Below are 27084 nucleotides of genomic sequence, written 5' to 3'. Positions count from 1 at the left end.
ATTTTTTCATTTGTCCAAGGGGGACTTGGGTGCCCATTGCCCCTCGCCCGCCCCCTCTACCACCCATTGGTGTCGCCACTGCTTCCATCATGTTGTCGCCAGCCTTCCTACCGAGTTCCTCCATCAGTGGAGTGAGGGCGCTGCCGTGCAGCACAAACCCACCCTGGCATAAATATTTCAGATGCTGCGCTCCTTTTGCCTCCCTCCCCTCCTCTTCATCCAGCCTCCCTCTCAGTGGTCGGAGGCAGGGAAAGATGGCACCTCAGAAGCCGCTGTCAGCCACTCCGACTGGCTTCTTGTCTCTGGGGAGGTGGCGTGATTCCCTCTGAAATGGCTCCGACAGACCGAGCAGCCTCCTGACAGACATCCGCACAATGATGCGTTATTTCTAAAAGATATCGGCAAAAACTGTGGAGATCTGTGCGGCGTTTCCCCCACACCCTGACATCTTCCAACATCTGCACAGACTGGCGGCTGCGCTGCTTGGTTTCTATTCAGACACCCAGACGTGCGGCTGTTGTTGGATCCTTGTCGTGTTTTTGTATCATTCGGGACGAAAATAAAGACTCAAAGAACTTGAGAAAGAGAACATCATTCAGACGGAAAGCGGAGGAAGATGAGGTAAGGAGCAGGAGTTAGAATTTAGCTGCACAAACATCAACGATTGCTGGGCTTTTTCTGTGCAGGGTTTTCACATTAGATTATATCTGTGTGAGATGATATCTGTATGGAAATAAAGCTGCAGTTTATTCAGAGACCTGTCTCCGCATCACCACATGCGCGTCGTCGGTGTTGTGAGATCAGCAGATCGACCTTTGGCCGAGAGAAAAGCTGCAGATTTTCGATTTGATCAGTTGAGAAGGTTGGGAGGGAAATCTGTGTTATGGCGCTCTCTGCCATGTGTCACATGGAGGCTGTCTGCAGGTATAAACGAATTATTCCTGAGAAAATCAGGCATGTATAGGGTGCTCTCATATGACTTACATCCATTCATTTCACAGCTCTGCAAAGCAATTACCAGCGTTTCCAGTCAACTAAAATCATCATCATCATGTGAGCATGGATTGAGACCTGCATGCCCTCACACACCTACCAGCCTGGGAACCAATCGGCTCAGAGTATACTCGTCTGCATGGACGTCTCTGTTTCTGGGATGCAAGCACTGGGTTTACTGGCCGGTCGTGAGAGCCTATCAGCAGAAATGTAACTGGGAGCCAAATTCTCCACCCAATCAGCTGCAGTGCTGCTGCACAGACGTTGGGTGGGGCTTAAGAGCTTGGGTGTTAGCCACAATGAACAGGAGTTATCATGAGGTGACTGGTGTAAGAATTAGGAATTAACTGGTTAATTGGTATTTATTTTCCAGGAATGCATATTTTGGAATGGATTTTGTTGGACTTAGAAGTCCCCAGCCTAAACTGTAATGACTGAAAGTTATGGATAAGGTTTGATGTGCTTGGACAGTGCCTTGAAAATTAATTCACCTTGAATTTTCTCAGCTTTTAAGATGTTACAACAAAAACTGTAATGTATTTTATGTCTTCTATGTGCTAGATCCATTGTGCATAACTGGGAAGTGAAAAGAAACTAATATATATGCTTTTTAAAATGTTTTACAAATAAAAATTTGTAAAGAGTGACATGCATTTGTGTTCTTCCCGCAATACTCTGAAAGACCTAAAATAAATTCGGTCACAAATAAATTCTGGACAGGCATATCCCAAAAGACTTGTTGCTGTTATTGCAGCAAATGGCGGATCTCCAAAGCATTCTCAAGGGGCCTGATAACGAACGTGCACCACAACTTTGAGATTTTATTTGTAAAATCTGCTCTGACACAGATTTGGACAAGCTTTTCATTGTTTGTTGGATTCAAAACTACTACATCTTTTAAGGAACTTACTAGGCTTCTTTATATGGTCAGTCTTTCTTACATTTAATCGATCAAATGGACAAGCTTAACTCAAATAAGATTGTTTGTGGTTTAACGCTTGGAAATAAAGTGCAAGTTAAGCCTGAAAGAAAAACATACATACCCATTTTGGCAAGTACAAGCCTGATTAGTGCATCTCTATGACTGAAGTCTTAATTTACCTAAACGCTTTTTCTCTAGGCATCATGTTTGTGTTTATTAGTGCAATGGTGTGCACAGGAGTAGGTGTAGGTAAATAAAAATCCTGCAACTCCGGTGTTATGTAGAATAATTTTTACGTCTCTATCTTCCAGTAATTATACCAAAACAAGCTTTGCATTTCACCAAACACATTACCGACCTCATGTCAAATAAAGCTTTTTTTTAAGGGGCTTTTTCTTCATGTAGCCACTTACAGCAGGGTCTGTACTACATGCAGTAGTTCTCTAGGTGGCAACATCCACTGCGCCTCTGAACAAACCACCACTTCCCTGCAACTTCACGTGGGTCATCTGAATTCCTGCAAGAGCTTAGTCCAAGTCCAACCTGAGCACAAGAAGCTGTTGGTTTGAGTTTAAGGCTCTGTTCTGATGATGCAGCACTAAAGTACAGTGCTAGAGCTAGGTTTTTTTTATGCATGCCATCAGGTGGTGTCTAGAGAGCCACCTGTGTTTTACCATTTAATGTTACTCTTTGCATTACACCTTATTTGTGTTTTGTCCTTAGAGTACAACAAAAACAAGAAATGCAAACTAAAACAAATTCCATAAATTGGAATATATGGATTAATATTTTGGTTATACTTATATTCAAAATCTTCTCCATGCCTGCTTGACCAAGGAAAATTGAAATATTGTAAAGAAATATTTCAGATTACTTATGTTTATGATAATCATATGTTAACTTCTGTTGAAAAGTGTTGCAAAGTGTTTGTCTGTTTAAAATAAACTATCGAGAGAATGTCTTTCTGCTTGCATGCTAGGTAACAGTGATGATCTTTCCTGCTGTGGCCTCCTCTCATTGTTAATGCCCCAACTGTTTTATTCTGGATTGTTTCATGAAACTCTAAAAGCAGAGTGTGAAATCTATTGAGCCAGTAACAGTTGTGGTGCTTGATGTGTATCGACAGAAGCAGTTGGTGGTATCCACTGCACAACGACTATAATGGGTCAGTGATTGCTGAATGGATGTTGGACAGACAGAACTGCCCTGTAGATGTGCACAAATACACATACAGTAGTATAAATGGGAAGTGGGTTGAAAATGATACACGGATTTCAATAAAAATCAGAAAAGTGTGTGACACATTTGCAACCAATTTCCCTCTGAGGTTTGTTCGAGATCATTAATGAACAAACCGCATCACTAAGGCTGGGAAAATTGAAAGCATATGGTACATCTTCAAACTTACTGGAATGGATGGGCATTCATTAGAGGCAGCCACAAGGCCCATGACCACTCTGGAGGAGCTACAAAGATCCACAGCTCAGGTTGCAGGATCTGTTCACAAGACTTCTCTTATGCCCTGTTTCCACAAGCTCTACTTATGCTCCTATAATTTTACTATTTAAAAATGATAAACCATGCCTGAAGGCTAAAAAAAGGTCACCTTGTCAGCTTTCTGAATTACACGCAGGCAGCACACTGTATTCATTAACATCGTAAATCAGCTGATCCCACATAAAACCAGTTGTTCTGACACACAAACATTTCCCCTGAAACACACAAAACAATATCACCATGAAATAGCGTGTTTGGTTCAGAAATTTATTGATGGCCCTTAAGTGAACCAGCGTCTGCAGGAGGAGGAAGCAGCAGCCCGTAATCAGACTGCCTGCATCGGGTCAAACAGGAGGATGTCTCTGCTGAACCTGCAGAGCACGAATATCCAATATCCAACCTAAAACTAACTTCATCGCCATCAAAAGTGTGCAGTTTTGCGCTTTAAAGTCTTTGTCCTCGTTATTGTCAAGACAAAAACTTCCTCATAAAACCCAAAATTGTTTTGATTTTTAAAAATTCTGAAAACTATGCCTTATTTTCCTTCCATGTCCCAATAATGTACTACTTAGTGTGTGTCTATCCCATAAAATCTGAGTTTCTGGTTATAACATAGCAAAATGTGAAACATTTGAAGGAGTAGAAAGTGTTTTGCGTACATCGGGTGCCTGAGCTGAAATAAATGATGGAGTTTGTCTCGATAGTCAGGGAGTTGTGAGCACCAGTGGAGGTCAGATGTCTCACTCAGTTGTGCGGTTCGATTTGAAGTCAAACAGGCATGACTCTGGTACTTTTTGACATGTACCTCCACTGTTAATTTAGTCATTTGAAAGGTCTATCTGTGAAAGGTGATTAGCCAATGATGTCCGGGCATGAATCTGAAGCTACAATACATCTGTGTGGGATAAAAGCCATATTTGTCCAAAATCAGTCTGTCATATAGAGAAGGATGCTTCACATTACCCTGGACCCAGCGGCAGGTGTGAGTACACGTGCCTGCCTCTGTTAGAATGAAAATGGTTCATTTTAGGTGAGAGCAGCCTAGTTTATGAGTCATAATTAAGCATGCAGAGGCAGCACAGTCAGGCTGATCAACACACATGTGCCTGATGTGTGTTTGTTTGTGTGTGTGTGTGTTTGTGTGTGTGTGCGTGTGTGTGTGTGTGTGTGCGTGTGTGTGTGTGTGTCGGGGGGGGGGGGTTCAAAGAGGGATAATTAAATTTTGTGAATGAAAAGCTCTCCGCCTCCTTTGCAGCAATCTCTGCTCTTCCCCTCTCTCTATCTCCCCTATTGGTCTGTGTTATAAAAAGCATGGCTCATCTGAGTCACACAGTGTTTGTATTCGCTTGCTCTCTTGTTCAGTCCGGAGGCATGAAAGGAAAAGAGTGTGTGACAGAAAACTTATGAGATTTCTCTGTCACACCTCTCATCATCCTTTAATCCCTTCTTCCTCCTTATCACTTTGCTTGCGGGTGGATTCACAGAGATGAAGGGATGAAAAGCAGATTACACCATGTAGCATTGCATGGGAGTGGAGAAGACATTTAGTAAATTAAGTCATATTATTTGAACATATATTCAGTTAGTTTGGTTTTATCTGAATCTAGATGTAGAGCCAAGAGGCATCCAGTCACAGTGTGGGGTTATAAAATGCTTTGGTAATGGTCTTCATTTTTACCGTGGTAATCAGTGTTTGTCTATGGCCTCCAGACAAACTGTCATAAACCACGTTAGTCAAAAATTCATGATCAAATCAGCTAAAACATATTCTGGTTTCTAGAGTACAAAAAGCTATTTAAGTAAATAACAGAGGAATAGTTGGAAAGCTGGAAAAATATTGTGTTTTTTGACATATGACAGCTTTCAAATGCTTCCAATCTGCCTCAGGGGATTGCTGTTATTCAGCAATATTAGCATAGTAGATGGCATAATCTCCCTCCAGGCTGTTCTGCCCATCCTTCAATCTGGCTTCAAGGTGTGTCCTCTGCAGAAGTTGATTTTTTTTTTTTATTGGTTACAACCTAGCAGTCAATCCCAGTGTAGAGCTCTAGTAATAACTTCTTTGAGACTTTCATTTTTTTGATCTTGGCTGCTGTTCTGGCGTTTCTGTCTACCTCTGCAGGCTCGTCCTGTGCGCTGCGGCGCTCTTTCAGTTTCTTGTTGATACTCCAGTTCATGATGCTGTGTTAATTTTATCCTCCTCCTTCTTTGTGAGCAATAACAATTCTTTTTCTCAAGTCCAAACTGATGTACTGTGTTTTTAGCATGAGATGCTTCCTCAGCTGACTCTAAGACTCTTTTTATAATTTAATATTTTATCAAATAATATTTCGGTCTGTTAAGGATTGTCCTGTGAATATCGGCCCAGTAAGGCGATGGTATTAGGACAAAATAGAAAGGTGTGAGACGAGCTCTGACATTATTGAACAGCATAAACTCTGCACATGTATGGAATGAATTCACACAATTTCTTAAAATACAAAAATGTATTAACAAAAATAAGTCAACTCATAGTTAAACATATTTCAATCAACAAACTCTTTACTATGCTAAAACAATCCAACTAAACTACCAAGCAGAATTAAGAATAGGGAAGACTCATGGGCTATGTTCTGTCATGATGTAGGGTTGTTTGGTTTTTGGTTTCAGGGTTTTTCCTTATCTTTTTCACTGTTCAAGTTTTGAATCATGTTTCTGTTTATTTTCCTGGTCATGCTTTTGTTTTGTCATCTTGTTCATGTTTTGTCAAGTTTGGTTTTCGGATCTGGTTATGCTTTTGCTTCATGTTTTTCTAGTTTGTGTTCAAGAGTCTGTTTTGCTCCAGTCACGTTTTGTTCTGTTAATTAAGTTTATTCAGTTCACCTGCTTCAAGTTAATTTGTCTCCTTGCTCCACCTGGTTTTCACGCCATATATTCACACCTGTTCTGTTAGTCTTCGCGGAAACATCTTTCATTCTCATGCTCATGTCTTGTTTTCAAACCAAGTCTTGTCTTTTTGATCTTGCCATGCCTGTCTTGCCTGCCCGTTTGTTTTGTTCCTGCCTCCTGCTGTGAGTGAGTTTTTGTTATTAAACCTTTTTTTTTCACTTACATCACGCTGCCTGCTCGTCTGCATTCTGGGGTCCGATATCAAGTAAACCGTGACAATGTACAATATAAACAAGTTGATTAAAGATGATTGAAAATCATGACCAAAAGAGTGATGCAACATTACCATGCAATGTTTATGTTTGAGAACCAAGGATTATCTTGAAGAATCTGGAAATGAAGTTAAGTTAGTCTTGGAACCAACTTAGGAAATAATCGGCAAACGTTTAGACAACCGTTCACAATGCAAGATCAGATTAAATATTATTTTATTAAAATACTGTTTTAAATAATGATCTGCTGAATAACACCAACCTTCTGGATGACTAATTCTCAACGGTGTCTCATTAGCTGCCTTTATATATTAAAATAATATTTAAAGAAATATTAAGGGAATATTTTGGAAAAGAGCCAAATCTTTCTGGAGAAATGGGGCTTAATGGTGTTTCATTAGTTATCAAATTTAGTAAAATAATGTTTAGGGACTATTACTTACTGGATTGAAAACCAAACCTTTCTGGGTAAATATTATTTGGCAGCAAGCACATGTCCTTACCTGTTAGCAGTTGGAGCTAATAAAGAAGGCTAAAAGCTTAGCACCGGAATCAAACACACACATTTAAAAATACCGTTAATAAAAGGTTTAAAATGTATAAGCGCGGATAGCGCGTTATGATCAATCTTCTGTTTAAAACCACCCTTCAAGTAAAGTTTGTCTTAACTTTAAAACATGCAAACAAAGAACACAAAACCAAACTTCATAAAATGAAAAACATTTAGATCATTTCAATCTAAATCACATCTATATTTTGCCCAAAACACTTAACCTCATGAACTGTGGTGAGGAACGTTGTCCAAGGTGGCGAAGTTTGAAGAAACGTCCACAGTCTTTAAACGGTTAGCTACAGCTAACTCCTTAGCTGTGGGGAGTGGCGGCTGTTCTGTCGGCCAGCCAAACTGCCCGTTACCGTAACCACGGTGATGCGGCTCCTGTTGTCCTTCTCTCAGGCAGGGAAAACCGCTTCACTCGGCTTGTAGAGACAGCATCTCTACTGGGGACTTCTCTGGGGCAGTTTGCTTCTGCAGGCCTCAGAGAGAAAGTAAGCAATTCTTATACCTTAATTTCCCCGTTCATGAATGAATACCAGATTTTTTCAACAGTAATTCATCAGTACTTAACTTAGCGCATATGATCGATGATAGTATGACACCCTTGAATCCAGTTTGAAGAGTTTATGTCTTTTTGCCAGCAAAGAGACATTAGCGCGCTTGCCTCACCGGCCAGCCTCACACAGAGTCCAGATGGTAGAGAAAGACTTGTGGGGGAAGTGGGGGTTTTATGTGGACAGTGGCATCATGGGAAGTTCGCTGTTACCCCCAATTCCTAAGTTATGCCGGAAGTAGGTTAATGCAATTTATTGTGAAAGTTCCAGAAAAGTCCGTACCGCATTTCCTGTTGTAACTCATGGCTGTGGGTCCCAACATCAATAAAAAGGTCAGTTGTTTATTGGGCTAACAGTTTGATCCCGTTTTTTGTGGAATATGTTGTAAATGTATGACTTTAGTTAACTTTAGTTAGGAAAAACTTTTAAACAATGATATTTCATTGCTGGGATAATTAATTTGTCCTCAACTGTATTTGAGGAAGGTTTGCTTTTTTTGACTTGATGCCAGTGAAAAATTAAAATATAGCCTTTCTTTTCTCCAGCTAATGTTGCTTCGAACCTGTGAAAACCTGCAGTAAATCATATCTTTGTGTCAGAAGTCGGACTCTTAAGTGAGATTGTCTTTTGACTTTTGAAACAAATTCCTGCTATGTGCAAAGATGCACTCTCATCTTCTTTGTGTTAGTACATATATTTGTACCTTTTGTACACCATATTGAGCCAGCATTATTAAGGAAACAGATCTAGGTTTCCAAATGAACTGTTAAAATCCCCTTCCAATGCCTTAAACACTTTTATTTGTGTAAATGTACAAAAGAAAATCAGCTCTGTTTGTTTTGTAACATTCAGTTTTCCTGATCTTACTTCGCTGTGATTCAAGCATTTAGCTGAAGGTCGATCACATTCTCCTCATGTCATCCTGTAGGGAGGTCTCCCCCACATGCTGCATGTCAGACAGAAGGCCGTCCATCCCTCCTGCTGTGTGCTAATAGGCAGGTTAGAGCAGCTGGCTGCAGTGTTCACATGCTCACACAGAGGGTTGTGTTTACTCACTCCAAGCAGAGTTGTGGGGTTTAATATTAGAATACAGCCTGCTGCTGCTGGCTCTGACCTGGCAGGGGACGGTGGGGGATGGGTGCACACAGACTGAGCTGGAGGTCCCTTCTACCTTTATCTACTTGTTTTACTTCTCCTCTTTTCTGCCCCCATCATTTCCCCATCCCTCCTCCATGGGTGTCACTCTCCCCACTTCTTCTCCCCATGCAACTCATTCCACCTCACTGAGGCGTTATACTGTTATACTGGTCTGCCCATCTGTCCTTTCCTCTGCCATTCCCAAACTGGCTGCATGACTCACCGCTGAGGACTGTTCTTAGTAGCATCAGGAACAGAAGAATAAGTTATCTGTACCCACAATGAGTTTCTAGTAGCTTAATTGAATATCTAGTAAATGGGGAGTGGGCTGTTTGGAGACCTTGTTAACTGCTGAGAAGGTGTCACTTGTGACTTTTAATTGTTTATTTTGTACAAGGGCTAATATAGTTTAACTTTTTTAAAAGATATTTGTAGAATAAAGCCTTTGTTGGGGAGTTGGGGAGGTTGCCTGAGGTGCCCCAGGCCCCGTTCATGCTACACAACTGGAGCTTGGGCAGAAAAAGATGGAATACTGCAGGACTGGAGATAGGCACCAGCTTCCCCGCGACCCACTATGGAATAAGCGGTAGAAAATGACTGACTGACAATTAAATTAATTTCATTTGTGTGTAAAGTATGATCAAGCCAAACAGCTCAACAACTAATGCATTTTAGGAATATTTAAAAAATGTTTTCTTATATATTTCCATTACCTTAGCAATTGAGTCCAGCTAATATCTTCACAGTAAGGCTTGCATTAATGTAATATACAATGTTTTTCACATTACTTGCAGAAGACAAACACAAATCTTTCACACATAAAATATGTTTTCATTGTTTATGTTTATAAGATCAGTTTAATCAAAGAGCTTAAATTTAATGCCCCTGTCACGTTTTTGGTTTTCTACCTTTTGTGTCAATAGGAAGACACAATGACATCGCAGAATAACGCTACCCCCGTATCTTTTTTAGACAATAATACAATGTACACTAATATAAAGGTTGATAATGATAGTAGTAATATAATTATTATTATTTAAGTCTGATATTAATCTAAAATCATCTTTTTATACCGTGTTTTAAACTGTTTCATGTTGGACCATGCTGAAGCTCCACATTCAGTATAATCCAAATTTTCACCCCACAGATAGAAATACAGAAAACGTTTCTTGTTCTAATCATCTGTGTTTAATATCGACGTGTGACTCTCAGCTCATAAGCTTCTTCCATTCTCTTGGATACTTTTTGAATATTTTCTGGCAGTTGGTTATTTTTAGCTTTATACATTATTAGAGCTGTTTGGAGTTTAACTATGTCAGCAAGTTTTAATAATAGTGATTGTGTAAATAGTGGTTTAGTATGATCCAGGTGCAGAGCCTTGTTAATTACTCTTAATGCTCCTTTCTGAATTGTGATTAATGACTGTAGTGTTTTGTAGTTGTTTCTCCAAACCTCTACAGAATAACTTAAATATGGTAAAGCTAAGAAACAGCACAGAGTGAGAAGTGCTTTTTTATCTTACAAATGTTTAGCTCTGTGCGATATAGAAATACGTTTGGATATTTTACTTTGAACTTATCTGATTTAAAAGTTTCCAGTTCCGTTTATCATCAATAATAAACATCAAGAATATTGACTTTGTTTACCATTTCAACATTCGCTTCATTTATCTGTGTTTTCAGTTCCTTGTTCATGTTACTGTTCTCCAGTGTTATCTTTGTTTTGCTCACACTTAAAGACAGTTTTTTTTTTTTACCATCAAACCATATTTTTAGCTTTCTCATTTCTTCAGTGAAATCCTTTAACAAGTAAATGTCTACAGACCTGTCACCCTGTTGTCTGTGACACCCTGTTTGAGTGACTAGTATTGAAGCATCTGAAGGACATCACAGGTCCCCTGCTGGACCCCCTACAGTTTGCTTACTGGGCAAACAGGTCAGCAGAAGTGAGTCAACTTGAGACAACACTTCATCCTGCAACACCTCAACCACTCAGGGACGTACACCAGGATCCTCTTTGTCGACTTCATTTTGACTTTCATCACCATCAGCCCAGACATCCTCCATCCAAAGTTCACCCAGCTCACAGTGCGGACCTCTACCTGTCATTGGATCACCAGCTTCCTGACTGACCAGCAGCAGCAGGTGAGACTGGGGAGCATCTTCTCTCGCAAAGGAACCATTAGCACCAACGCCACCAGGAGTGTTTTTTCCCCACTCCTCTTCTCTGTACACACCTGACTGCACCTGAGTGGACCCATCTGTGAAACTCCTAATGTCCGCAGAAAACCAGGAGTGGAGCTTAACCTGCTCAAGATAGTGGTGGTGATGATGGACTTCTGGAAAACACTTTCTTCCCTCACCACCCTCAACAACACTGTCTGCTGTGGCTCATTTCCAGTTAGGTGTGACGAGAGGATCACCAGGGCTGACCTTCCCTCTATCCAGGACATGTACAGGTCTGGGGTCAGGAAAAGAGCAGCTAACATCTCTGCAGACCCAACACATCCTGGACACAAACTGTTTAGACTTTTACCTTCAGGTTGGTGCTACAGAGCGCTATTTGCAAAAATGAGCTCAATATTGAACTCAATAATATGAACTCAATATTGAACGCACAAATACCACTACTTCAAACATTGTTGCTCACTTTTCTAAGCTTTCAATGATTTATTTAATATAGTATTAAAGTTGAGGTATACAACATGCTTTAGACATGTTTGCTCTTTAAATATGCAGAGCAGATGGACATGTTTCTTTTTCTCTCTCTACCTGCGTCACTTTAGGTTAATGAACATCCTGCATAAGCTGCTGGATCAGTGTGGCTACGTGTGTGTGTGTGTGTGTGTGTGTGCTCCCCCCCAGCCTGGCATGCCACGTCAAATCATACATGAGGAAGCAACGAGGGCCCATCAGATGAATTAAAATCTGTTGCTCGTCCTGTTCGCCCCTGTTCCTTCTCTCCATCAGGGGCTTACGCATTCCCACCCTGGCCAATCAGGAGGCATGAGCGGTAGTAGGAGGAGGGGTCGAGGCCAACAGCAACCAGGGCTGGTAGCCCATCTCCCCCCTGTAACAGCTGGGAGGGGAAGGGATGAAGAATGGGAGGGGGCACAGAAAGGGAGGAGATAATCCAATGAGACAGAGAGGGGAGAGGCAGTGTGAGGACAACGCCTCACATCACCGGGAATCTCTCTCTCAGTCTCCATCTCTTTGACTCCCCCACCCTCTTCTTTCTCTGCCTCTGAAGCGTAAAAACCAAAGAACTCTCATTCCCCATCCAGTCTTCTGTATGTGGCTGAGGACTGCCCTCGTATTTCTTGCAAGTCTTTCATCCATAATTGAGCTTTTTCTCTTATTTCTGCCTACACTTGCATCTTTACCTTCTAAAGGATGATTTTGTGACTGAAATCCAGCATCTTTCCTCTTAATTCTTGGGAGAGAGCCTCTTTTACAGGAGCTATCTTTGTTCTTGTGCTCACAGCTGCTGAGTGTACAGTAGCTGCTAGTGGGGAAATAGGTTAGTGTGCCTTTTTGGTGCCAGACAGCAGAGTTGACTATGTTCAGTGCATGGAGAAGATGAAGAGGAAGGAGATGCCTTTTTGGCAGTAGCATTCTCCAACCTTTGTAACCATTCGTGGAAAAGGTAACTGGAATCTTCCTGTCTGACTCCGACCTTTAGTGGGAGTGTCAGCAACAGATTTCAGGACAGACAAAGAAGAAAGCACCTGAGACCGGCCGTTTCCTTTTTGTTTTTTGTGCATATAACAGGACTTCACCCGTGTAGCCTATAGGCTTGCATCCTTCATCATGGACATCAACCTTCAGTCGCATCGATTCTACTTCCCCCAGATCTACTGTGCTGAACCTGGTGTACAGCCGCAGCTTGCTGAGTTTAAAGTCAGGTAGGCTTTCAGCGAATCCATAAATGAATGAGAAATCTGTCAAGTATTAATGATAAATCCCCTGCCTTTCATCACTGCCATTTGCTTTTCATTTCCACACAGAACTGAGTTAATGCCACATGATTGTTTTTTCCAACAGATCCTCCAGCTGCTGCTGCAGCATATAAGGCAGTTCTGTATGTGATGAGTGCTGCTGTGAGTGTCTGACTGCCCTTGCAGGGGGAAGGAGCTGGATGCTATAATGCATTGGCTAGCTGTGCAGAAAAGTGTTAAGGCTCTGGGTGAACCAGGGGGCATTGATTGTCTATGAAGAAGCTGGCCAAGTTCACAACTCAGAGGCTGATACTGCTGCAGCTGGCTTAAATTTGCCATTAATGGATGTGTAGTCCTCTTTTTGGGAGCCTGTGTGGTTCTTTTGTCCTCTCTCTGTATGTACTTCTCTCTCTTCTTTTGTTAGTCTTTCTCCAATCAAAACTGGAAGTGTTCAGGGTGGCTTGTTGCATCCGACAGCCAACAGCTGCCATCATGCTCGCAGTGCTACTGAAGGCGCATGCTCAGATCAGCAACAGCTTACACTCTCTTTGTCTTGCTGGGATGTGATTGTGCTGGACGGAGCTGTTGCACTCAGGTGTTGCAAGAACTAAGACGTGAAATACAATATGGTTTACCTAGAGATGCACTGATCAAGCTTTTCTTGGCTGTTACCGATTTTGCGATTTTTCTTTGTTTCTGACCTGTTCTGATTTTAACAGATTGCTGCAAGTTCCTTAATAGAGATGATAATTTTGAATACAACAGCAAATGAAGGAATTACAAGATTATACGGATTAATGGATCAAAGCATATGTTCCTTATCTTTATCTGATTTTAATAAAACAAAAAAAACTACACCAAAGGGCATGTGAGGGTTGACGTGTTTATAGACCAAAATTTGTGGGAGTTTTTTAATTTTAATGCATCTAATGAATTGGAAAAATTGAGTGATTACAATCACCCAGGGAACAATCTTTGCATCGCTGGTTTGGGATGTCCTTGTAATCCAATATAAAATACTTTTGACGAGTCCTCCTCTAACAGCTCTGTCTGAAAGCTGCCCCACTAAGCAGCTTTTAGTCTGGCCAGGCTTCATTGCTGGTAAATCAGCTTTTTTTGGGTTAAAGCGTGTCACTGTCATGGCCTGGCAGAGTTCCCGTGGAAGTCACAGCTGGACCATGAACCAACAGTAAGCAAAATGATTCAGGATTTCAAAGGCAGGAATGTAAATGTATTCATGGTTGTGATAGCAGTTCATCTTTCTCTAACTGGATACCAAACATGTCATTTCTATGCAATAAATCCCAGGTCAGGAGAAAAATGACGTATTTACTGAGTATTTATCAGTGACCTTCTGTGGAGTCGTTTACATAATCAATGTGACAATAGACCATTTCCTGCTGTGCATTACACCTCGTCTTTAGTTCTCAGACAAACATATTCAGAAATATTTGTGACCCTCTGCAGAGATTAAAAATCAGATGTTTTCACTTAACTAATTCAAGCAATCTTGTTAAGCAAATCCGATTTAATGCAATGGATACTCAAACATAGCAGAGACATTTTAATGCACATGGATGCAGAGCTCAGAGCTGCAAATTTATGAGATATATAAAGGCGAGCTGACCAGCTTGTAGCAATCACTAAGCAAGTCTCTAGAGGAACTGTGGGCTGTGGCACACATGCACCCAGTAGAGAGAATCCCTTTTAAAAACTGAATATCCACTTTGGGTATTTGTGCATACTATTGCAGAGAGAACGAGAAACATTTAATTCCATCTCTTCTCCTGTTGTGTATTTCAAAATGAGCTCTATGGACAGATTTTACACATAATGTAAAAAGTAAAGCATTATTGTATTAGAGCATGTTTACATGCAGAAAGTAGACCTTAGACTAACACTATATAATATCTTTTAAACATAGTTTCCTTCTTATTTTTGTGGGGGGATTTGAGGTGGTAGTGATTTCTGACCTCCAGAGAAACCAAAAGAGACAGGGAGGTTGAGAAGCACAGATGATGGAAATAAGATGAAACAGAGAAGGGGAAGAAAGGAATAGCGGGAGAGGGGGATGCATGGTGAGAAAACCAAAGCAAATAAAGAGGAAGATGTTTACAAGACTCTGGGTTAGATAGGTGGAGGTGGGATTAAAGAAGAAAGGAGAAGATGGTTTGACTGTGAAAAAAAATGACATTTAAACATGTTTTATTTAGATGTGCCATATGTCTTGGAAAAAGCTTTGGGAGAATACTGAGAAATGTGCACCAGTCAGGGGCTCCATGGTTACCACAGGATCACCACATGATAGCATGAAAACCATGACAACCAGTGCTGGCCAATCCTCTCAACCACAGCTAAACACATGGTGGATGTATGTAAAGAAGACCACACAGGGACTCTTCCAGTTACACTAACAGCTTTGTCGTACTTTTTTCCTTAAAGATTAAAACAAATGACAGCAAAAAAAGGATTTTGTCCATTTAAAAATTTCAAATTAGATTGTATTAAATTCTATTTAGATAAGTTGGATTAGGTACAATTGAATACAACTGATTTTACTTGGGAAGCTTTTAAAGCTATCCAGTCCTTGTATGCCCACAGAAACAGCTGTGTGTGTAATCTCAGCACAAAATAGAGCTTGTTCCCAGTGCCCCTACAGAGTAAAGGTCCTCCATCAGGGCTGCTGCTTGTCTCTGATCCTGTTTGTGGTGTTCATGTACACAATCTCAATGTGTTTTTGTGAAGAGGCAGGTGTTTGGTGTGGAAAGGCCAGGGTGGACAGTTTACAGATTGATAAAAGATCAGATCTTTGATTTTAGAACTGGCCAGTCACTGGTTTGTTTAAAGATTTGTTTGGCAGCACTACTGGCCTTTATTTTTCCAGTATTTTTTTGAAAGTAGGCAGACGGGAAATGGGGCGAAGAGAAGGGGAAGAAATGTGGCAAATGTCACAGAGCCAGGACTCAAACCGAGGACGGCTGGGTCGAGGACTAAAGCCTCCATACACAGGTCTCACGCTTAACCCACTGCACTATGCTCTGGTTTATTTATTTTTTATTAATTTTCAGTTTTGATTATTTATTCTTCTGCAACTTCCATTATACACTCCATTATATTTTGGTCCAGGTTGTTTTGATTGTCTTGAAATTTTCTTCTTGTCCTGTACTTATTTCAGCAACAACCCCTACCAATCATCATCAATACATAACCAAAGGATTTTTTTTCATATATTTGTAAGGATGCCAACCTTTGTCCATGACTGAAAAATTTATCCATGTAATAATGATTTCACCAAGTTTCACATGCCACGACAGTGTGTTCTTGCTGGGATGTTACCCTTGTGCAACCTTTTCTGCTCATTCACCTTAAAAGCTTTTGACTTTAACTCAAGAGATGATATAATGCTATTGCTTGATGATTATGTTTTAGGGTGAAGGGAGAGGCGTTTGGGTTTTCAGGATTTCCAGAGGAGACCAAATGTCTGCATTATTATTCCCCACCCCTCGTTGCACTGTGATCTGACAGATTAGAGAGGAAGGCTGTTGTGAATGTATGTCAATCATAAGAGAGCACTGCTGGAAATCTGTGAAGCATTCTGGGTCATTCAATGCACTGGCCGATGATTCGTAGCACATGCAGGAAGGCTAGTGTGTCCACAATGTGGTATTTTTCAGAGCAGGGTGGATCAGATATGGATTCCTGTCCTCGAGTGTTTATACATACCATCAACATCTGAGTGTGGTCTTTGATGGAAAGCACTCAATCTAATGCTTCTCAGAAAACGTTTAGCTGTAAAATGGATCATTTATGAACTGTCTGCATTTCTGTGTGCGTATGTTTGTGTGTGTGTGTGTGTGTGTGTGTGTGTGTGTGTGTGTGTGTGTGTGTGTGTGTGTGTGTGAAAAGCAGCAGTTAAATGGCCTCCCAGAGAGGAGCGACGCCTTAGGGTCTCTCCCCAGCTTTATTTTCACCTACCCTGCATTTGTTCCTCATGTACTGTCTTAAAAACAATCCAAGTCAATGCTCCTGCTATGTTACTGTTTAGGATATTTATTTTATGAACATGCATGCATTTATTTTCTTTGCTCCAACTTATATATTCTCTATCCATCTGCTTTCGTCTGGGTTTTGCTTCACCTTGTTTTCTCTTCACATATACTGTATTTCGTTCCAGCATTTTTCAGCTCTGTCTCCTCTCAGCAGGAGCTCAAAGTACTTCTGCCCATTCATTTGGATAATTAACCAATGCATGACTTGATTGGGATCGATCGACCGATCATTCTGTACACGTGTACTGCACACTCACCATGGGAGGTTTGAATTTTGTAAAACAGTATGTTTATAGCATGATCTCACTGCTTCGGTTGGACAGATGAGTACAGCCTGAGGGTCTGGACATGGTATGAAACATCCTGATCAAATCTGATTTAAGACAAGATCCAACTTCTCACAAAATGTCTGGCTGCAAGACAATACCTCAAACATTACAATGAAAAAAATTCCTTTAAAAGTTTCTTTAAAGTATAGTTTTTCATTATGTAGTATAAAAAATATTTTTATTGGGAATCTGTGTTGCTCTGACAATGCAATGTCTTGCTTCTGTTAGTCATAGAGAGGTAGGTTCTATACTTAGATCCAAGTCCACTTGTGATATCCTAAATTAAGCGGATGTAGATAAACTCGCTAGAGGTAGTCTTACTATTGAAGCCTTTATGTTTCTAAAAAAACCCACCAGGCTCCATTATTTTTAGATGGTGAAACCATCAGCAGACTTTCTGGTTCTGTCTGCAGTGGAACCGTATTTAACAAAGAGGCATGGCTCCCTTCATGAAGATGGAAAAATGCTACAGACAAGCAATCATTGGAGCACAACACCTGTCTGGCTGTTTAGTATAGAGGCAAACCCCTTTGTAACAAAAATACATATTTAGTCCCAAAAAGCTAAAAAGTACACACACCCTGTTATAAAATAGTGAAAAATAAAATAGCTGCAATAATCTGAAGGCATAAGCCTGCACACCCTTAGAATAAAACTTTCATGAAGAAATTTTAAAAATAATTTCTGCATTCAGTCCTCTTTAGTAGGAGTCTACCAGTGTGCCAGCTTGACTAGGTAATATTTGGCCACTCTTCCTTGGTCAGTGTGTGAGGTTATCCAAACCTCACACACTGTGAGGACATCTCATGTCCACTGCCATCTTCAGGTCAGCCCACATATTTTGCCCGATTTTTCTCTGGACTCTGGCCATTCCAAAATGCTAATGTTCTCCAGGTGAAGTCATGCTTAATTGTTAACTTGGATGTATGCTACGACACATGGTGATGCTAAAAATTTAATTTCTCTTCATCTTCAGCTTTCTGGCTGACGGTTTGGGTGAAAACGGACTAGTATTTGGAACTTATAATTCAAATCCACTTCAATTAAAAACCTCTGTTTCATGTTAAAAAGTCATAACCCCGCACCATGATACTGCCACCAATTAGTTTTACTGTGTGTGTTGTATTTTTGGGTGATGCACCATCTAATTTATATGCTAACCTACCTTTTGGAATTATGTCCAGAAAGTTCATCTTTGGTTCATCAGACCATAACACAATCTACCACAAGATTTTGGAAAATGTTAGCTTACAGAAATTTCTGCTGATTTCTCAGTGTTGCTGTCAGCCTCTTGGATGCTTCTCTGATCAGTTTTCATTTGACCTTTTCCTCATTTTCCCTCAAATGTACAGAACATATGCCCCAATTAAGGGGGACAAAATGATTTACCATGGTCTTTTACAAAAGCTTGTTACTGCATAGTGATGCAACAGAAACCGTCGGGAAAATTAGCTCAATAATCTCTTCCCTGCTGTCATACTAGGTGATGGCAGCCTCAGTTTGTCAGAATGCTTTTCTGCAGTCAAGACTAGGAGACTGGTAAAAAAGTTTATTACAGGTGCAGAAAAGCAACAAATTGGGCAAAATTGGGCCTTGAAAACAAAAGCAGCCACAGTAAAAACCCCTTAAGGTCCTCCAGAGATGTCAACCCAGCAGAGCAGTTTGGAGCTCTAAAGCTGCAACCTCATGGGATAGTTCACTACTTTGCGTTTTTAGTAAATGGGCAAAGCCCCTGTGTATTTTCTACCCTATCAGTTGGCTGATAGGGGTTTCACGATAGATTAACTTGTTTTTATAGGGCAACAGTTAACTAATCTGGGATCCAGTGACCCTGTGTACTGTCTGCTGATGCATCTGTTATGTCAGAGGCTTTGGATGTCTTTGCAAAGTCACAAAAACAGAAAAAAAGCTCAAAAGACTTTTGAACACCGAGATACAGATACAGACATCTTTTTGTCCTTTCTTAGACTGGAAGGATTAGGTTGGAGTACCTAAGATGATGCAGGGATAGGTATTTTGTGATGTGGCAGCCAGACATGGGCATTATGGCTCTCTGCCCAGGGACGGCACACCACAGGGAGCGACATGAGGAAGAAAAAAACTGCCAGTTGTGCAGACTGGTTTTTGTGGCTTATTTGCTTGTCCAGTCAATGGGAAAAGGCGTCTTCCTGTGGGCCGCACAGGATGCAGAGTATGAGCAATGTAAGAAAATCGAGTAGTGCCTGATGAAGTTAGGATCTGTTTCAGAGTTTAGAATTTAATGCCAAATTAAAGGATGAAATAGATGTTTTTTCCTAAGGAGTTTGAACTACATTGACTATCTAGCTTGGAATCCTACATATTGTTACATAGCCTGATAGACTAATGTGAATTATTCCACACTGAACTGTTATTCTTTAAAACACAATTTGAGATTTATCAATTTTTTTATTTTATTTTGGAATAACATAAGAGCCTTTATAAGTTGAGACAAACATGGCAATAGACTAAGTCAAATATTGTCAGATCTACATCTTCTAAGTCTTAACATTTCTAATAAGTTACATAATAAATGTTTTTTAGTATGAGGAGTGGCTGAAAGAGGAACTTGCCCAGGGTGACATTCATCCATGAACTGCCACTTGTGACAGCAGTTATTAAAGTTTTGTACCAAAAAAAGTTTGTTTAAATAAAAAACTGACCAAATTAACCATATTATAATAATTTGAGCTTTATATCCTCTAGAATTAATAATGTATGCATGTTGACCACACATGGATGTTTTGACACCCTGATCTCAGACTCGACCTCTTGTGGCTGTTCCCTGCTTGAAATGCTTTCTCACTGCTTTTCTGAGGCTCAGCATTAGCTCAGAGAGGTAAGAAAACTCCTAAATGCTTAACGAAATCATGCGCGGCAGCAATAAAACTCACCCTGTCTGTGCACACTCTTCACAAGCTTTCAGCTGGAATTAAACTATAAATTCAGATCTGTTTTATGGCGCTGAAATGGGCTCTTGTATTTTTTGGTCATCCCAGATAACCTCTAATGCACTAACAAAATACTTCCAAAGCAAGGAGAGATGTGGAGTAGGATGCATACAACCACACAAGGATGTAGATGACGCATGCAGCGACAGTTATTCAGTGAGACAGGAGATTGTGCAGTCTTATGGCAAAGATAGAGGAGTCTGTAATTAGGGTGCATGCTGTCTGAGGCTGTCTTTTATTCATGTTTTGCTGCTCATTCATCTTTTCTGCACAGCCATATTTTCTAGGCCAAGCTAATATCCCACTGTAGTTGTCATGCCAACAGATTAGCATGCCGTAGCGTTGTTGAAACAGGCAGCAGGATAAACCCTGAGAATGTGACACTGCATGCATGGGAGAGTTTCCTCTCTGGTGGGTCTTAAGGTTCGGACTGGGCTTTACAAATACAAGCTGAATTTACAGCAATTTTCTTGGGTAATTAAAGGACTATCATTGCTATGTTTTGCAGAAGACACCTGTGTCTATGCAACGGGCACAGCTTAAGTTACTTTACAATTTAGTGTCTGCTGAAAAGACTTCTAAAAACTGCTCTTCTGTTTTTGGTGTTAATCTGCAGGATCAACATTAATGAATATTACTTTGTTAAATTTTTTTTATTTTTTTTTAACGATTGCTCACAGCACAAGCCTGTTCTATGTTCACGTTTCAGGAGTGTTCCTGTCATAGCTCCAAACATTACCCAGCATGATTTGCAGACATGGAACCTGGTTCAGCCGGGGCCAGTTATTTTTAGACTTCTTCTGTGCAGTTGATCCATTTGGTTTGTTTTATAACTGTTTGTATTAGAGCAGACTGGCTGTGTAAAAGTTAGCTGTCAATTCCCCTCTCCAGAGTTTTCTATGTTGCTCTCACTAGCTCCGTTCTTTCTACAGATCAGCACCACCTAAACTTGAGAAATACAGCCGAGCATGCAGACCGCTTACGTTACTGTCCACCATTTAGCATGATGGTTTACATTCTTTAAGCTCGGCCACATAAACATGAGATGATTTTTCCCCTCAGGACAGGACTATGTCAGCACAAACTGTAATGCTCCGCTGATTTATCACTTCACGTCGGAGAAATTGTTTGCGTTTCAGTTCAAACTGTTTCAGTATTTTTTACCACATCAGAAATTAAACCCTGGAAGAAAGGATACATGATTTTCAAAAATGTTAACAAATAAAAATTTACTAAGTGGATTTAAAAACTGGATTTAAAATTTTGTTAACACCTCTCTTTCTTTAGGTTGTGTTTCAGCTGCTTTTAAACATGCTGTGGTCCTACCTCTTCTTAAAAGGATGTTTGGATTCTACTGTTCTCTCAAACGTTTGGCTGATTTTTTACCAGTCTCCTTGGCTGATTTCCCTTTTCTTGAGTGCCCTTTCTTTCTAAAGTCTTAGAGAAGATGGTTTTTATTCAGCTACAAGAACACAGGAGCTTCATGACATTCATGAAAAGTTCAGGGAGTGGAACGATTTACTTCTAACTGCTTATTCTGATGATCCTGACATTTTAGGCTAGAGCCTGTTGGTATTAAAGACGTAGTCATGGAGGTTTCTCTGTCCAGTTGGGACAGTTTACATTCTCTGTAGCTCCTTTTAAATATACGGTGCCTCGAGGCTTCATATTAGGTCCGATTGTTTCTCCTTGTATATGTTCCCCCTTGGGTCCATTTTCCAGACATATAATGTGTCATTCCTAATCTTATGTAGGTGATGTCACCATGACTGATTTTAAATTCATTAAACAGGTCAGTGCAGTAATCCAGTCTGGCTTTTATCATCTGAGGTTTATAAAGTCAATGATTATCCTCCCCATGATGCCCTTAAGACAATTATTTATGCTTTTATTACTACTAGACTGGTTACATTTTGGTTTGTAGTGTGCTTTATAAAAAATATAATAATAATAATTGAATCCAGAGCAACTAATTGCCTTCAGAAGTCACCTACTTAGTATTTACAGTCCATCTGTGTGTAATGTTTGGTACTAACTCTCCATCCTCCATGTTGAGACACAGTGGTGGCAGCATTATGCTGTGGGGTTGCTTTTCTTCAGCAAGGACAGGGAACCCGGTCAGAGGTGATGGTAAGATGGAAGTAGTTACATATAGGACAATCATGGAAGAAAACTTGTTGGAAGAATTTTTTGTATTAGAATAAGTAAAACTCAAGACCTTAATCCAATTGAGAATCTTTGGGAGGACCTCTCTGTTCACAGATGCTCCCCATCCATTCTGACTGACCTTGAACTATTTTGAAAAGAAGAATGGGCAAAACTTTCAATCTCTAGATGTGCAAAGCTAATAGAGACTCACGCCAAAACACATACAGCTGTCATTGCTGCATAAAGTCACTTTCCAAATTATTAACTCTGGCTGAACACAAATGCATGCTGCAAAAATACTTTGGAAGTGATCTACAGTCACTGTACGTTCCAGAGGTGCAGAAGGTTTCTGCTGAGCAATACCAGCTTACACCCAACAACATGTGCTCTATCTTTACATCGACAACAGCAAAGACAAAAAAAAAACTAATTTTGCTACTGCTTGAGCAACTTTCATTAAGATTCGTGTTTGGTGCAGAAATTAATAAGGTTAATGAAGGAATGCTTATATCTTACCTACTTGCCCCAAAGGTTGGCCTGCAGAGACATTTTAACACAGTTTATCCCATTTTCTGTGCAAGCTCAGGTTTAGCTGAGGCTCCGTCTTGTTGCCTTAGCACACTTATGAATCTTTAAGCTGTCAGCTGTTCTTCTTTCTGCTTTATGCGGCTTTGATGTTTTATGTAGCCAGCTCTCACAAACACAGAAACATGTACTTGCTGGCATATAGAAGAAGTTTCACTGCGCGACATTTCTGGCTGCTTCCCAGCCCAGAGGATTCTTCATCATTGTCTTGCCGTCTGCAAAAACAGAGAACATTTTCTGAGGGACTTAGAAAAAGAGACAAACAATTTATGGTGTCGATTGTTCTGCCTGCTCACTGGAGATTTCCCTGTTCCCTGTAAGCAGCCGGCCACGGGACACAAAGAGCCTTTCTGTGGTCTGCCTTTTTCTCTTCATCCACAAATTCGGAAAAAAAAACTTTAATTCATTAGGATATAAAGAGATTAACTTTTGTGAATATAAATGCTGTTTGTTTCTTTACATCAAACTAGATTTTGAGTTTGTGAACATTAAAAACAATGTTGCAGACAGAAGAATCTACTGAGACATATGAGAAGAAGTTAAATACAGTTAAATATTAAGATTGTACACAATTAGGAGCAGAGGGACGAAGGATTTCTCTGCAGATTGCTCCTGATAATGAAAGTTACAGTATATTGCCAAAGATATTTTCTCATTTATCCAAATAATTCGATTCAGTTGTTCCAACTACTTTCATGGCCACAGGTGCATAAGATCCAGCAGCTAGGCAAGAATGATACTCAAACACTGAACCATGCAGTGGAAGGCCATTTAAAATCACAGAGTATGGTGGAGGTGCATAGTGCACAGAGGTCACCAGCTTTATCCAGTGAGTACCTATAGACCTCCAAACTTCACTTGGTTTTTAAAAGGAGTTTGTACATCGAGAGCACCGACATGCGGTGTATCCTCTGACACGGGTCAAATTCGGCTTTTTTAACTAATGCATCATGTTGAGGTATGACGAAACAGAACAGATCACTATTTCTGTGGATTTAGCCATTGTGTCTATTGTGTTTATCCATTTAAAATATATATAATTTTCAATTCAGTTCCGATTTACAACAAATATCGTCAAATAAAGTCAATTCAATCCAATCAGAAAGATTCTAAGTCAAATACATACAGTACATTCAAAATGTATGCTAGTTATGAAACGATGCAGGCAAACTCAGTTTATTATTCAGATATGTTAAAAAGTTTTCTATTTAAGAAAATCCAGCAGATTTAATTGAGACAGTGACTTGCAGCATTCACTCCTCCAGGATAAGCATGTAGTCCATGCATGTAATCTATGCTTGCATTGTGTTGTTGACTTTGCAACAATCCCTCATCCTGACTGAGCATGCATGGAAAAAACACACAAGGGCTAATCCAGGAGTACTTTCTATATTTAAGAAAGGTAAAACATTCTTGTATAGCGCTTTATCAAGTCTAAGGACTCCAAAGCGCTTTACACTACAATCAGTCATCCACCGATTCATACTCACATTCACACACCGACTGTGGGGCTGCTATACAATCGTCACCACCAACCCTCAGCAGACAAGGCAGGTGTATTCTTTTTGTTAAAGTTATTGTTAGGCTCTAGTGGCCTTTATTATTTTTAAGTAATTTTTATGACAGTAGGTAGACAGGAAATGGTGTAGAAAGAGTGGGGTAAGGGAGTGCAGAAAGCATCAACGGACTGGGATTCAATCTCGCAACAGCCTGCGTCGAGGACTGAGGCCTCTGTACACAGGTTGTGGACTTAACCCCATATGCCACCAGCGCGGTGCCCAAGGCATGAGTATTCTTGCCAGAATACGCAACATCAGAAACGAACAGTGGACACCGATTACAGGACAAACCCCCTACCACTTGAGCCACCATTGCTCCTGGCAGCCATTAACTTCCACATCTCAACCTAATAGAACACCTTAGGAATGAATTTGAGTGGAGAATGCAAGGCAGGTCTTCTTGTCTGTTGGGACCCCAGCCATGGGTACAAAATGAAAGGCCAGTACGAACGTTTCTGAAACTTTCAAAATTACCTACTTCCAGCACAGCCAGGAAAAGGGGTAACAGCGGACTTCCCGTGACGTCACTGTCCGAATAAAATCCCCGCTTTTGCAACAAACTGACCTCTTCCACGCAGGTCCCCAAAGGAACTGGACGGGGGACACAGCGCGCTAATGTCTCTTTGCAGGCAAACAGACATAACTCTTCAAACTGCATCCAAGAGAGTCATACGATCACACGATCATATGCAGTAGGAATGAATTGCTGTTTGTGTATCCGGTATTAATTCATGAATGGGAAAGCGTGGCTTGACTTTTCTCTCTGAGGTCTACAGAAGCAAACTGTGTTCCAGAGAGCTCCTAGCAGAGACCCTGTCTCTACAATGCCAAGTGGAGCAGTTTTCCCGGTCTGAAGGAAGGACAACGGGACCGCATCACCATGGTTACAGTTGTAACGTGCAGTTCGGCCGGCCGACAGAACGAGCCGCCCCACCCCACGGCTACGGAGGTTAGCTGCAGTTAACCCTTTGTTCACTGTGGATGCTTTCTTCAATTTCGTCGCCCGGACAACTTTTCCTCAGCACGGTTCATGTGAGAGGTTGTGTTTTGGGCAGAGAGAAGTAGTTTAGAATTAAATAATCTAAACATTTTTTGTTTTATGATGTTTGGTTTTATTTGTGTTGAAAACTCAGCTATCTTAGTGCTAGCAGATTATCTGCTCAGCACATGTGCTCAGTTTATGTGTTCTGTGTTTGTGTTTTTTTTTTAAGTTAAGACAAACTTTATTTAAAGGGTGATTTTAAACACAGAAGATCGGCCATAACGTGCCGTCCATGCTTATGCATTTTAACCCTTTTATTAATGGTATTTTAAAGGTATGTGTTTGATTCTGATGATAAGCCACAAGCTTCTTTTGTTAGCTTTAACAGCTAAGAACACGTGCTTGCCTGCTAAGATCATTTACCCAAAAAGGTTGTTAGTTTTCAATCTAGTAAAATAATAGTCAGTCAGTCAGTCAGTCATTTTCTACCGCTTATTCAATAGTGGGTCGCGGCGGAGCTGGTGCCTATCTCCAGCAGGCTATGGGCGAGAGGCGGGGTACACCCTGGACAGATTGCCAGTCCATCACAGGGCAACACACAAACAACCATGCACACACTCATTCATACACCTAAGGGCAATTTAGAGTGACCAATCAACCTAACAGGCACGTCTTTGGACTGTTGGAGGAAGCCGGAGTACCCGGTGAGAACCCACACATGCACGGGGAGAACATGCAAACTCCATGCAGAAAGTAAAATAATATTTCCCTAAATATTATTTTACTAAACTTGATAACTAAGTAACACAATTAAGCCCATTTCTCAAAGATTTGGTTTTTATTCAAAATAATATTTATTTAATTATTATTTTACTAAATAAAGGCAGCTAATTAAACACTGTTTAGAATTGGTCATCCAGAAGGTTGGTTTTATTCAGCAGATCTTTCTTTAAAATATTATTTTATTAAAATAATATTTTATCTGATCTTGCATTGTGAATGGTTGTCTAAAGGTATGCCAATTATTGCCTAAGTTAGTTCCAAGACTAACTTAACTTCACTTCCAGATTCTTCAAGATAATCCTTGGTTCTCAAACATAAATAACATTGCATGGTAATGTTGCATCACTCTTTTGGTCATGATTTTCAATCATCTTTAATCAACTTGTTTATATTGTACATAGCCTATTAGTCTTCATTATTCTTTAATTCTGCTTGGTAGTTTAGTTGGATTGTTTTAGCATAGTAAAGAGTTTGTTGATTGAAATATGTTTGACTTGAGTGACTTATTTTTGTTAATAAATTATTGTATATTAAGAAATTGTGTGAATTCATTCCATATGTGTGCAGAGTTTTGCTGTTCAATAATGTCAGAGCTCGTCTCACACCTTTCTATTTTGTCCTAATACCATCGCCTTACTGGGCTGGTATTCACAGAACAACCCTTAACAGACCGAAATATTATTTAATCAAATATTAATGTATTAATATCAAATATTAAAAAACTATTCATATTCATAATTACAACATGTCCAACATCAGTGCCTGACCTCAGAAATGCTCTTTAGGAAGGATGATCAAATATTTTCATAAATACACTCCTTCTGTAAAGCTAACTGAAACTGGTAAAGCATCAAATGTTGGCTTGACATCATTTTACGCCTTACGGATTGAGAATGGGATTAAAATGATCTAGGTCCCAACAACTTTGGTGCAATGTTTAATGG

The 27084-nt window shown here is 40.2% G+C and overlaps 1 protein-coding gene across 6 annotated transcripts in view; it reads left to right on the top strand.

Moving 5' to 3' along the window:
* Positions 1 to 233: 233 nt before the first annotated feature.
* Positions 234 to 27084, top strand: part of evlb (Enah/Vasp-like b) — a 56639-nt gene continuing 29788 nt past the window's right edge. The window contains exon 1 of one of the 6 annotated variants that reach the window (XM_047387429.1): positions 234 to 621. In XM_047387429.1, coding sequence (XP_047243385.1) covers positions 617 to 621 — 5 coding nt within the window. In that variant the 5' untranslated portion in view covers positions 234 to 616. Of the gene's footprint in view, positions 622 to 12048; positions 12704 to 27084 lie in introns of those variants that run through there. The other 5 variants (XM_047387425.1, XM_047387424.1, XM_047387428.1 and 2 more) reach the window with 5 other exon arrangements.

The sequence above is a fragment of the Girardinichthys multiradiatus genome, chromosome 15, assembly GCF_021462225.1.
Source record: "Girardinichthys multiradiatus isolate DD_20200921_A chromosome 15, DD_fGirMul_XY1, whole genome shotgun sequence".
NCBI lineage: Eukaryota > Metazoa > Chordata > Actinopteri > Cyprinodontiformes > Goodeidae > Girardinichthys > Girardinichthys multiradiatus.
This window is presented reverse-complemented; position numbering and strand designations above follow the sequence as displayed.